At 37.7% G+C, this 14,646-nt stretch overlaps 2 protein-coding genes across 2 annotated transcripts in view; one reads left to right on the top strand and one right to left on the bottom strand.

The window, feature by feature from the left end:
* The window catches only part of LOC138315189 (junctophilin-1-like), a 58,660-nt gene extending 52,060 nt beyond the window's left edge, over positions 1–6,600 (bottom strand). The window contains exon 1 of the mRNA XM_069256004.1: positions 4,908–6,600. Within this exon, the coding sequence (XP_069112105.1) occupies positions 4,908–5,292 (385 nt within the window). The 5' untranslated portion in view covers positions 5,293–6,600. The remainder of the gene's footprint in view (positions 1–4,907) is intronic.
* A 1,337-nt stretch (positions 6,601–7,937) lies between these two features.
* Positions 7,938–14,256, top strand: LOC138316969 (protein snail homolog Sna-like). Its single transcript, XM_069258601.1, has 2 exons — positions 7,938–8,088; positions 12,894–14,256. The coding sequence occupies exons 1-2, from the start codon at positions 8,025–8,027 to the stop codon at positions 13,949–13,951; spliced, it is 1,122 nt and encodes a 373-aa protein (XP_069114702.1). The 5' UTR covers positions 7,938–8,024; the 3' UTR covers positions 13,952–14,256.
* Positions 14,257–14,646: the final 390 nt, after the last annotated feature.

Genomic DNA, 14,646 nt, shown 5'->3' with positions numbered 1-14,646 from the left:
ACATCAATATGTTCTCAATTTTCTTTCCCATCTGTTACAGGCCGCTGTATACTAATCAACTATTAAAGAAAGAATTCAATATGCAGTAATATAATATTGCCTAAACAGCATATTGTAGCTCTAACGACTTCTAGATAGATAATGATGTCGGCCGAACAAGATAGTAGGCCGAAACGTATATTCGTTCGATTAATAAGCACTTAGAAAATCTTCATAGTTTATACTTATATAGGCACTCGTGAAGAAAGCTGGTCGCGTGTGCACGGTGTGCACGTGATGCGTTACTGTGACTGGTCGTGTTATGTACATCGTTAATTGTTTACACAAAATCCAGATTCAACTACCGCTGTGACAGGACGAAATATTTATGTGTAATGAGAGATCGTTGTGTGTAGAAGTACTTAGTATGCCTGGCCTAGGGTATTTACTATTGGGTATCAATACATTGATCTGTATGATAAGTAAACAGGACCTAAGTTAGGAGTGGGCTAATCTAGGACGACTTTCTGATTAAATCTGTTTACTTTTAGTATAGTATTGGTTTATTGTGAAATGCGTACTGTGCTGTCCTATTTAAAACTAAACTACCAATTAGCACAGGTGCACTATACAACCGATTTGTTGTTGTACGGTAATGAATGTCACATGAAGAGCAAACAGTGATATTTAAACTAGCTCTTTGGATATCAATTTTGTAATCTTTTCTGTCGTGATAGGCAAATCATCAAGTTTTAAAGAAAAATAAAATTACAGAAAAGACATCGTTCCAATTACGGTGTGTAACGTGACGTATGTTGAACGTGTGTGATCATGACGTCACTGCAGAAAGCAATCATAAATATTCTCAAGGACCTCTCACGTAAAATATCAAAGCAATGCTAAGGAAAATATTCAAGAGCCTCGCCTCACGTGTCTTCCCATCTTGCTGATGTTAAAATGCCCTTTTATATCGCAATTGATTTCTCTGATCATGACACGACGTCACAGTAGGAGACGCACGTGACGCAGTGCCATGTACAAGGCTTACTCAGTAAATTAGACGGAGGTTCTGACCGAGAAACATGTTTTAAAGTGATGTTACTATATTAAAGAGACACTTGAACAAATCTAAGCGTTAGTCTATAAAGGACATGCATTTCGCCTGTAGTGAAAATGTGGAGTTAAAAGACAGACGACCAGCTACTGATAATCTTCTAAACGACCTTGACCTCGTCTAGGACTATCCATGGCAACAAATCGATATTTATCCCAATGCCAACAACATCAGTTTAGGTAGAAAATCACAAGGTATTGATCGATGTAAATTGCTGATAAAGGTTTCATCACACACTAGCATTCCTTCTGGTCCTTAGGGTTGTGTTTGTAACGTGTAGTGGGGATGTAGTGGGGGACACGACAAGAGGTGAAATCCATTCGGAAATCGCACTCAAAATGTCTGTACAGGCTTGGCAAATGGGTAGTGTACTGTAAGCTTTCTTACAAAATGTGCACATGTGTCACACAATTCACATGTTAAAGCACGGTTGTTGCATACATGAGTTACCCAATGAACGCTACCATGGTCTGCTTCAATGTGTTATATAATATGCATTATTTACCCATGTGTTACAATGTGTCATGTTAAACATACGTGTGTAACAAAAAGTAATGTGAAACACACGTGTGTTACACAAAGTATGTCATGTTTTACATACGTGTGTTACACAAAGTATATCATGTTATACACACATGTGTTTCAATAAATATGGCTTGTTTTACCCCCGTAAAATACCCAGAATATGCCGCTGTGCTATATCCAGGTAAGTATTTCATGATATGACATTGTTTGCTTTCGATGCTACATGACGTATGCAACATTATATCATATATACCCTGTAGATAACCAAGACAATAATGGCCAACCATGCATACATGTGCATTGTACATAAAGCAATATATCAGTGTGTAATAAAACGTATTGCCTATACGTGTAGCCCAGTTAATTAACATAATGACATATCCACATGCGTTACTAACTGACCATCGTGTTATATCACCCGGTATCCACGTGTTTTACTGACTGAACATCGTGTTATATCCACGCGTGTTTCTGACTGAACATCGTGTTATATCCACGCGTGTTACTGACGGTACATAGTGTTATATCCACCCGTGTTTCTGGCTGAACATAGTGTTATATCCACGCGTGTTACTGACGGTACATAGTGTTATATCCACGCGTGTTACTGACGGTACATAGTGTTATATCCACGCGTGGTACTGACGGTACATAGTTTTATATCCACGAGTGGAACTGACAGTACATAGTGTAATATCCACATGTGTTACTGTAACATCCACATGCGTTACTGACGGAACATCGAATTATATCCACGAGTGTTTCTGACTGAACATCTTGATATATCCACGTGTGTCACTGACTGAACATCGTGTTATATCCTCGTGTGATACTGACTGAACATCGTATTATATCCACGTGTGTTACTAACTGAACATCGTGATAAATCCATGGGTGTTACTGACGGAACATCTTGTTATATCCACGTGTGTTACTAACTGAACATAGTGTTATATCCAAGTGTGTTACTAACTGAACATTGTGTTATATCCACGTATGTTACTGACGGAACATCATCTTATATCCACGTGTGTTACTGAGTGAACATCGTGTTATATCCACATGAGTTACTAACTGAACATCGTGTTATATCCACATACATGTGTTACTGACGGAACATCGTCTTATATCCACGTGTGTTACTGACTGAACATCGTGTTATATCCACCTGTGTTACTAACTGAACATCGTGTTATATCCACATGTGTTACTAACTGAACATCGTGGTATATCCATGGGTGTTACTGACAAAACATCGTCTTATATCCATTTATTACAGACTGAACATCGTGTTATATCTACATGTGTTACTAACTGAACATCGTGTTATATCCACATGTGTTATTTACTGAACATCGTGGTATATCCACATGTGTAACTAACTTAACATCGTGGTATATCCACATGTCTTACTAACTTAACATCGTGGTATATCCACATGTCTTACTAACTTAACATCGTGTTATATCCACGTATGTTACTAACTGAATATCGTGTTATATCCACGTGTGTTACTGAGTGAACATCGTGTTATATCCACATGTGTTACTGACTAAACATCGTGTTATATCCACATGTGTTACTGACTAAACATCGTGTTATATCCATTTGTGTAACTGACTGAACATCGTGGTATATCCACATGTGTAACTAACTTAACATCGTGGTATATCCACATGTCTTACTAACTTAACATCGTGGTATATCCACATGTCTTACTGACTGAACATCGCGTTATATCCATTTATGTTTCAGACTGTACATCGTGTTTTATCCACATGTGTCACTGACTGAACATCGTCTTATATCCATATGTGTTACTAACTTAACATGGTGTTATATCCATTTGTGTAACTGACTGAACATCGTGTTATCGTGTTATATCAACGTGATTTATTAACTAAGATCGTCTCGTAGTGTTATATCCACATGTGTAGTTACTCTGTCAGCGAGCTACAAGTTCCTGTTTTAAGTTTCTTTTCATTAAATTCATATATGCTTATATTTCAGTGCATAATACAAAAACAACAAGAGCTGTTGGAGAACAGCAAAGCTCGCCTATTCAGAAGAAGTTGATGTTCAAGTATTTACTATTTAAACATGGAAATATGACAAATTAACAGACTCAAAAACCCCCTAAAGGACCCCAAATTGGTTGTATTATTACGTTCAGCATCCATACACATTAGGAAAATAAAATCATAAGCATTTGGCTTAAACAATTGACGAAATAGAAACTTGCTCAAAAACTTAAACATTGAAATATGACAAATTAACAGACTCAAGAAAAACCTAAAGGGACCCAAATTGGTTGTATTATCACGTTCAGCATCCATACACATTAGGAAAATAAAATCATAAACATTTATGATGACTTAAGCTTAAACAATTGACGAAACAGAAACTTGCTCAAAAACTTTACCGTGAAATGGGACGCCAACGCCGACGCCGACGCCGGGGTGACAACATTAGCCCCCTATTCTTCGAATAGACGAGCTAAAAGCTGCAGTAGCCTTTATGTACACATACGTGAATTCCCGGATGAGTAGGTAAATATATATTTAACATTATGTTCGGTTTATAGGATGAAGCAACAGTTATAGACATGTAGGTGGACAACATTTATATAAGTAGATCAACCGCTATATAGGTGAATCAACACTTACAAAGGCGAATCAACAATTATATAGACGCAACACCAGTTAAAACTTATATAGATGGATCAACATCCATTTATATAGGTGGATCAACGGTTATAATAATGTGGATCAATGATTACATAGGTGGATCAACGGTTATAGGAACAACAATTATATAGATGCAACACAAGAGTCGGTTTAAAAGATGGGACGCCAGTTATAGAGTGGTAGACACTATTTATACCGTAATGGGTAAGTGAGTTACAGGTAACATGATCAGGTGGAAAACGTGTTTCTCATTCTATGGGTGTCTATATTTTTCCAGTGGGAAAGAGGCGATCATGCTAAGCAGAAAAACACGGTAATAGATTATTAGCCGTTTAGGCATGAATGGTAAATAAAAATTATCAACAAGCAATTATGCAGGTCAAAGCCTAAACTTTGCTTTATAATAAAATGTCAGTAAAATAGAAAGATGCCTTTTCAAATGATCTATGACAAAAGAAAACAATAACATCTCTTGCACATCTTCAAATGCCGAATGATATGGCCCCTACCTTGTTAAGGTCAAACAATATCGAATATGGCCCATGACCTTGACCTATTAAGTCTTATTTGTTAAAATTACATTCAGGTGACCTTGGACTTACCTCCGTCTGCGTAGGTTTCGCACCCATAGCCGTCCTGTAAACCAGTGGTCCACGTGCCCTCGTACCTGGCTCCAGAGGAAACGCTCTGTCGGACACCATAACGGCCCTTGAATCCTTGGGTCCACTCCCCCCTGTAGACCCACCGGCCCTTCGTTTCTACTCCCAGCCCGTGTCTCTTTCCCTGGAACCATTGGCCCTTGAACGAGTTTCCACTGGGCCAGGTGTAAACGCCCGATACCTCGAAGCCATATTGCCACGCCCCAGAGTACTCTCCCTGGCCCTTGGGCCCGGTACACACACCGTGTCCGTGGGCTTTGCCATCTTCCCAACCCCCACAGTACGTCCCACCGTCATCAAAATCGAAACGACCTCCTCCCTGTGTCATTTAGGCACTAGTGACCAGTGCATTCCACGTGTAGCAATCAAAGTCTATTGACGTATTCCAAAAAGCTGAATCGTTTTCCTCATGAACGCCACAATATGAGTATGGTGTGGGTTATATTACAAATCCATCCACGTTATGAGGGAAATAATATGACCACAGTCACTATAACTCACAAATCCAATATGTATACAGATTGTCAACTGTCGAATATTATATACCACACTGTTTTCAGAATTACAGTTTCCAAAAATTATCGGATGGGAGTATCAACAACCGGATTAGAAACACAGAAATAATTATCAATTATTAATTGATTCAGACACTTAAATTAATTTAATTAAAAATGAACACAGAGAAAACTAATGTTACATTTGTAAACAATGTACTTTAAAAACAAAGATTGACAAACGTGTAAAGAATCTTACGTGACTCGAAATATTCAACAAGATTAAAGTTTCCTCGTATCACTTGCACTGGTAAAATCCTGGCGTAATCTGGTGAAAACTAATTCCTCGTGTGAAATATACGGCACATTACAACGATAATCAGTGAGATGGCATTTTATATATAAATGCACTGTTGTAAGCCATGATCCACAAGGTTCCGTTATCAGCTGTTGTGTGGAAATTAGCGTTGCTGCTACTGGCTAGAGAAGAGGATGGGTCGAAGATAATGGCGTTTTGTGTAATACCGTTTGGAAGCACTTTGGTCAGCATCCATTAATCCGGCCCTGCTCTGTCCATCGTAAGGTTAAAAGCCCTCATAATTTGCTTTCGAAAGAGTCTATCAGTACAATCATTCTCCACGGGGGAAGCACGAAGGGGCGAAGCGAAAATTTTCTTCGACAGGGCGAATAAATTATGCGAAAATGCGATGTGTATCGTGTATGTGTGTAGTATAGGCTGCCGATTAACCATATAAGGCGGTTTGATGTTATTGGACAGAAGCACAGAGTGCCACTGTGGTACGGAAAACCTACACTAAGACTGTTTGCTTCATTTATCAGTCATACGTTCAATAGTAGCAAGTACCTACTACTACCACAAGCCGTTCTAACGGTTCCACATGTCAGTTTTATACGAGTGCGATACATGATAGCATTGCACGCACTAGGATAATACTTACGGAACGAAACACACACTGCCTTGCGCTGAAAAGCAGCTGTACATACGCATCACGCTTCGCATGTCTCCTGTCGCTTTAGATCATTCAAATCTCAAAAATTTGGGTTGGTTTTGTCAATATGATCCGTTTATTGTCACCACCCATGAGTAGATCCTTGATTACGCTTGTGTAAGTAATATCACCGATACACAATGCAAGCCCAGCGACAAATAAATAATTAATACGTATAACGTACTGAGTACTCCTGTCGATCAATAGCCGTTTTCGTTTCGTTCAATCGTCAACATATTATGAAGGTGAATGATAAAGGAGGTAACAGACGGTACACGACACAACTGCGAGAATATGTATACATGTGTGTGCGTGTGCATTTTATGAATTGATTTGAATGCACACACATATATATGAGTGTATCATAGATATTGTTATCCATAAGCAATAACATGATGATTTTCAGACAAGCTCATTTTGCCAAAGCTTTCAATATTGTTTTCGCGCATTTAAATGCTGTTTTTAAGTTCACAGTGTAAGCTGAAAAAGTGCATACACGAAACTCCTCGTGTAATTTACCGAATCGATTTCAGCTGTGTCGTATGTTCGAGTTGAAAACTAATCAGAGATATTCTTCATTATACACAAGTATCAGATAGCATACAATTAATGATGACGCCCTACAATTCTGACATTCGACAAACAATTGTCTGATGTTTATAATTATCTCACAACCATGACCTCTTATTAATTATCGTCATCACGAGGAAATCCGTGCATTCAACATACACATGAACGTTGTTTGAATCCATGACTCGAATCGCAAACTCAGCTGATGAAATTTGACACAAGTTGTTATAATGATATGTGAAATTTTAGGGGCAAATCCATAACCAATTGTCAAATCTCGCGTTCTTTAGTGTTGTTATATTGTTATCGAAGCAATGATCACAAAATCAATTGAAGTATTAAAGATACAATATTTAAAAAGAAATCAATCACTACTGAATAGCTGATCCAAAACTATCATTTTATCAAAACTCATGATATTGAATTTAAAAGTACATTTAAAGTATGCATTTGATTATTAAAACTGAATGATAGCGTGAGATTTATTAATGCAAGCTTCGTTTGGATACGTCCGACAGAGTTATCTCCCTGTATGGTATAATTTGTTTCTATGAGATGACACCCAGGTTGATTTCTTTGGAACGAAACAAGGAATGTAAATAGTTTTTTGGAATGGAAAAATTGTATCATCTCTACTGCAGTATGTCTAGTGCCTATTGAATGACATATTATTATTACTCCGGCCATATGGAAGTAGTTTTTTTTCCTATTTAAATTGAAATGTGGACTTTAAATATTAGAATATATAAGCTACCAATATGAGAATGCACAGCAAGGCCGTAGCTCGAGCCCATGTAATGTGAAAAATGTCCAATCATGTGAAAACACAGGTGCCCGTCCACAGTTGCAACTGTTGCCTAGCAACAAGCGTCATAGCGCGCGCTTTTCAACCAGTGCAGACGGACGCCATGTAAACAAACGTTCAAATGATGCCCGATCGGCGAGTTTGATAAGTTGTAATCAGCGAATATTTAAACGCTAGCACTATGCCTAAATGCCTTATACATGCTGTGAGAGACTATAGAACTGGTCGGTGGTTTGGTGGCCAAGGTATGTTGGATTTTAAACGTTAAGATTCAAAATATTTTCATACACATAGGTTTTTTGTTGTCTCAGAAGGGCAAAATAGCCTAGAGTCTAGATCTACTGTCTTTCGTAGTGTTATTGTTAAGCTCAGATCATAGCTAGGCGGCAGGCCTAGTGTACTGATAATTGTTGACACCAACTGAACTGAATGTAACAAAAGTAACATTTAAATCAAATGATTACATTTACGTTTGAACATCGAGCTAAACATGATGTCCGATGACCACATGAACATTATCGTTACTGACGAACATTTTTCACACTGGGAATTTAAACTGTGATTAAATATAGTTGGGTAGTTTTCAATCGATATATTCAGGTACTAGGTAGTCTAAACATTATTATATCCGTTACTGTAGGCCTAGCAATATCGTGTACAAACATTACTTTTTAACCGGTTATCTCCCTTGGTAAGATGGTATATCACACTATCACTTCTGCTACCAAGATACACATGTACCTACGGTAACCTCCCAAATAATATTTCATGAAAAAATAGCATAAGTTTAACCATTCCTATTGCTTAAATAGACAATATAGAAATTCAAGCTATATAAGTTTTTCCGTATTATTTAGATTTCTAGGCCTACTTTTATTTTTTATTTTGAAAGTAGAGGGGATATCGGCAGTTCTGTATATGACCTATTTGTAAAATAAAATTGTAGTCACTGAGATGGGTTTGGTTTAGATATATGCTAGTTTATTAAAATAGATCACTATACAAAAGAAGTCATTACTCTTCCAAAGTTTATATCTGGTATCTTTTTAATATAACCCAAACACTCAAAAAGTCACAGTAAAAGACGTAGTTATGTTACAAGTTGTGAACAAGTCAACAGGTACTTGCAGTTGTGTTTAAAGAAATGTAACAGGAGCGAGACGGACCCAGTTTGTTAAAGGGACAATTCAGTGTTAGAGACATTAACATTTTTACAAATATCGGAAAAAACAAGTTCTTATGGAAATTATATCAGCCAGTTTTACTGTAATATGCCAGAAAAGCCCATGGTTGTGAAATGCGTGCGAAATGTTCAAACTCCTCGCTGTCCACCGTTATACATTGTGGTCGAACATCTTATATGCCAAACCCTTTCCATTGCTCGTAGAGTAATGCATTATTTGTCTAGAACTGCTCAAATCGCTCTGACAGTAGTGTGTTTACCTTATCAGTAGATGAATTATCTTACCTAAAAATCATTTTATCGCCCCCTTAGTGGTTATGTAGTTCATTTGTTTAACGTGCGTGACTTTGGCTGGGTATGGGTATAGCGTACATATTGTACCTGCTTATTACAACGGTATCAATTAAAATACTAAACATTGACGTGGAATTTGTCAATTTTATGTTATATGTTTCATAAGAAATGTAGAACAATACATTTATGCCATATTTTGCTTCTTGGTTATGTAGAAGAATTAGCCTGAGTGAATTGTTTCTTTAGTCTTTAATAACTACAAACTACACCCGGCTCCCTACCTGTGTGTTTCAACCCAGGTAGGGTTTTGCTTGACAAATACTTTTAACACGTAACTAAACAATATTTATTTATAACGACATATTACATATTAAACGATGTATTACACAAGACGTAGGGCCCAACAACGACGAGACTAACACATTTATTTACAAAATATCCCCCGACAACCCCTCCATACCCCACCTACAACCCTACCATCCTATACCTATTACCCACCTCTATTTAAAACCTATTAGGTCCAGGAACTCAATCCTTCAGTACACCGCAATGAAATGGACAGAACACCCCTATATATACCCGACTATAACAATACATGCACGATCGACCAATACGAAGACGGAACACAACACAGGCGCTCGATACTATTACAACGGAATTTCCGGTAGTTGTAATATTTTCCTTGTCCTGGTATAAAATCCAAAGACGTTGATTAGTTGTTCAAATACGAATTTATTAAATCACTTTTCTATGAGTCGGAAGGCGATTTCCGGAGTGTCCGAAAATCGACCCGTAGAGACCGAGCTCTAGATCCTAACTGATGACAAAATATGAGACATGGAATTAAATGTACAATTGATACTATGGGTGACACCTGGCATGTATATGACTCTATTATGGCTGGTCGGTACTCGGACAGGTGAGATAGTTAGCTTATCTATTGTCTGGGTCGTAAGTGTCATAGTATTAGTAAGACCAGTTTGGATAATTAACTTCAAAGGGTAGATGAGCTATAAAAACACAATGAATAAATTACAATTATAAATATGTTATATATAGAGTAATTAACTGAAACAGACGTGAATAGATACATGTACAAAATGTAGCTTTAAAATATCATGTCACAAGAAGAAAATAAAGTTAAGAAAGTTTGTGGAAATCAAATTAAAATTTTAACCAATGTTCAAAAGATACATAATGTAGCACTTATATCATAAAATTCTTCATGATAAATCCCTCCGGCTTAGGAAAATGAGACGTCCCCGTCTCAAAGTGTTTATTGGGAAGGTACATGTACGCTATTCCGCGGATAGCCACCGCGACGTCCTCGATGTCCGTTTTGACGAGCTCTAGTACAATGCCTTGTTTCTTGGCCGTTATTGTTCATGTGGGAATTCCGATTCGTAGATCTCCTGTTGGCTGAATTTGTTGGGACGCTATGCATATGTATCTCAGTCGTGTCATTTCGTTTTTCAACTTATGAATTTGAGTCGATTGATTGTCATTTTGCACTTTCAGGATTTCAATGGTGTCTCTTGCCTGATTTAGCTCATATTCCAGGGTTTTGAGTTTTAAAGTTTTGGTTTCAGATATTTGTTTGATGTTTGTTAATTCACGTTGCGATACAAGTTTCTCGTATATCTGCTGGTCATATTCACTAGTAATAAAGTTCACATCCAATTTCAGTTTTCGAATTTTAGCCCTAGAGGAATTCTGAATTATTTTGTTGTTGTCGGAGTTAATCACATTTTTAAGTTCTTCGTTTAGCACATTTGTAAATGGCAATGTAGATAGTACCTTCTTATTGTCTCGGAAAGTCCTGAGTCGTGCAGAATCTCGCCTCCGTTTTGAAGTGGATTTGGTCTTTTTCCTCGGCGCTGTCATACTCTTAGACTCTCTGTCCGAAGATTTGTTCGGAGCAGGAACAGGAAGTAAAGTAGGTTTGGGACGCTGTCTGGTCCAGGGAGACGATCCTGTATTACTGAAGTTTTCAGTACGATGTCTAGTCCGACTTAAGCACATTCGAGATAAATGGCCAATATTTCCACACCGGAAACAGTAACAGCCATTCGCAGGACACCACAACACATGATTGGGAACGAATGGATCACCGCATCTGTAACATGCGACATTCGCCATCCTGATTGTTACTGTCATGAAAAACGTAATTCTGGCGGGTTCCAAAATTTGGCGAACACAGCCTTGGTTTGCTTTCCAGTCTGTGTGATTCTGATGATCCTTTGGGAAATGTTACTTGGCAGTAGAGGTTATAGGAATCGTGTGCGTAACTCGTCTTACACAAATAAATGTGGCAAGTTACTCCGGATATCTCACACCAATTTATCACAACGGAATTTCCGGTAGTTGTAATATTTTCCTTGTCCTTGTATAAAATCCAAAGACGTTGATTAGTTGTTCAAATACGAATTTATTAAATCACTTTTCTATGAGTCGGAAGGCGATTTCCGGAGTGTCCGAAAATCGACCCGTAGAGACCGAGCTCTAGATCCTAACTGATGACAAAATATGAGACATGGAATTAAATGTACAATTGATACTATGGGTGACACCTGGCATGTATACGACTCTATTATGGCTGGTCGGTACTCGGACAGGTGAGATAGTTAGCTTATCTATTGTCTGGGTCGTAAGTGTCATAGTATTAGTAAGACCAGTTTGGATAATTAACTTCAAAGGGTAGATGAGCTATAAAAACACAATGAATAAATTACAATTATAAATATGTTATATATAGAGTAATTAACTGAAACAGACGTGAATAGACACATGTACAAAATGTAGCTTTAAAATATCATGTCACAAGAAGAAAATAAAGTTAAGAAAGTTTGTGGAAATCAAATTAAATAATACTGAATTAAAATTTTAACCAATGTTCAAAAGATACATAATGTAGCACTTAAATCATAAAATTCTTCATGATAATACAATGACATATTATTCACGACAGCTACACGTGTACAAGATACACACGCACTACACGATATTTATTCCCATGAAACACAAACTATTTACAAGCCCTGTTACAGAAAGAAAAAATTACATAGTAGACTATTACGTAACCTTTCAATAATATAAAGCGTCCCAATAAAAGCGTTTTAAGCATTTTATATGTGCGTCAATCTGGTTAAAATAAAGATCACCATTAGACACGTTACATTACGATAGGTGGCGTTCCAATCTAGGGAAACAGATTTACCTCATTCTGATCTACCAGGGTTTCTTCCACATGTTTCATTCCGTCAGTACACATCTTTCGTTTCTATCTGCCACTACTGACAAAGTAAAACGAAGGGAAGTAAATCTGGTGGATTAGAATGGCTTTGCCTCTAGTATTTTTACTGCAATGTATGAAGTTTTCAGTATCATAGTTTTACATGTATTGTAAACTACTTAAGTTACCGAGTATTTTCAGTATGTGTGTTTGTTTTATTATAACAATAATAATACAACTGTATTTGTACTGATTATTACATCAAACAAAAATGGTGTTTTTTTTCACATGAAGACACAATTATTACTCAAATTAACAAACTTCTCTATGCTTATTTCCAGAGCGTGATCCAAACGTTATGACAACTCGTTCCGGTTTGGCCATAAAGAAGGTTCCATTCAAAAACAGGAATAAAGCAGGTGGCACTAACTCTCCACAAAAAGAGGGCAAGTGCAATGCGCGAAATTCCCAGAAGAAGAAAAAGTATCCAATTGTTAAATATAAATCCATGAGCTACATGTCCTTCGTGACTAGGTTCCAGATTAGTTTACGCGTACCACATCTTGAACTAGCTGGCGTAAACCCGAGAGAGACATTGGAGTGCTTTGGCGAATACCCCTGTGAGAGTAGATCCGACCTACCCAGTGACTACGACTCCGAATCGAGCGAATGGGAAACCGATGACGAGTACGAAGATGTATTCTTGGGAACTTGTCAGGAGGACATTGACTTTGGGTTACTTGACGATAACATATCTGATGAATCACAGTTAGATCCCGTCATTGATTTTGATTCTGAACCAAAACTCGATAGTTTGTCTAGAAAGCAGCGTGGTACTTATAACAAGAACGACAACTCGTATTTGAGCGACTCCGGTTCCAACGAAAGTGTGAAGGATTTCTCCGATTTATGTTTAACCGATGACTGCGACTCGTCGCAGCCAGGGCCGAGTAAAAGCGTCAATCTATTTGCTCGTCAGTTGTTAGACTCAAGTCGAAGCCATAACGTTACTCTGGAAGTCCAACCAGAAGAGCCCTCTCAAGAATCGTCAGTGTTGCGCTGCGACGAATGCAACAAGACATTCGCATCATTGTCTGCGTTTAGTGCTCATCTGCGATCTCATCACATAAAACAGAAGAATAAGTGCGACATATGCGGTAAAATATTCACCCGGTCGTGGCTTCTGAAGGGACATACCAGAACCCATACGGGCGAACGGCCGTTCACGTGCCCCAGCGTCGGTTGTGACAAGGCATTTGCCGATAAAAGCAATTTGCGTTCCCACATGCTTATCCATTCCGTGAAGTGCAAGAACTTTTCTTGTGAGCGATGTGGAAGGGCTTTCGCTCAGAAACGCTACCTCCATAAGCATATGCTGGAGGTTTGTAGGCTCATATGAACAATTTCTTTATGTAGAAACATTGGTATTGAAGTATCAATATAGTTGATATTTATTGTGACTTGTAGATAAATATATGTAAGTAGAAAATTATATACATATGTACATGTACGTTGTTTATTTACAAGATATAGCTATTGTTGAAATAAATGCATGCCATATTTTATAATGTAAATTGTAAATGAATTTTACATAAATAGCACAAGTTGTGATTTCTAAATGCATAATATATTAGGACTCAACATTTATATTATATCAAACGCTACATTGTACAATTTGTACGTATATATTAAAGTGGCTTGATTTTATTCTGCTTTTAGTAAATTCAATAAACTGGTACAGACTAAAAGAGAGAGTGGGGTGATGGTCTGAGAGATCATGGCTTATCAAAGCACGAAAATGTGAAGATTTGGCTTCAGGCACCACTGTGGGTACCCGTACAGGGGATATTGGTATCGACGAGGCGGTGACCTGTCACAGCAAGGGGAAGTTTTGCAATATTTTCACAGTTTTAATGTAATTAATGTATCTGTAACTATTGGTCAGTTCAAGCTAAGTATATATCGCGTCCGTAAGCGATCTGTCAACCCCCAGCGTCATATAGTCATTGAGGAATAGACAGGAATCCAGGGTCACATGCAGGGGGGTACCGCAGTGAAAAAGGCGGTTCAACATAAATCACTGAAACGGAATTC

The sequence above is a fragment of the Argopecten irradians genome, chromosome 2 (assembly GCF_041381155.1).
Source record: "Argopecten irradians isolate NY chromosome 2, Ai_NY, whole genome shotgun sequence".
Lineage (NCBI taxonomy): Eukaryota > Metazoa > Mollusca > Bivalvia > Pectinida > Pectinidae > Argopecten > Argopecten irradians.
This window is presented reverse-complemented; position numbering and strand designations above follow the sequence as displayed.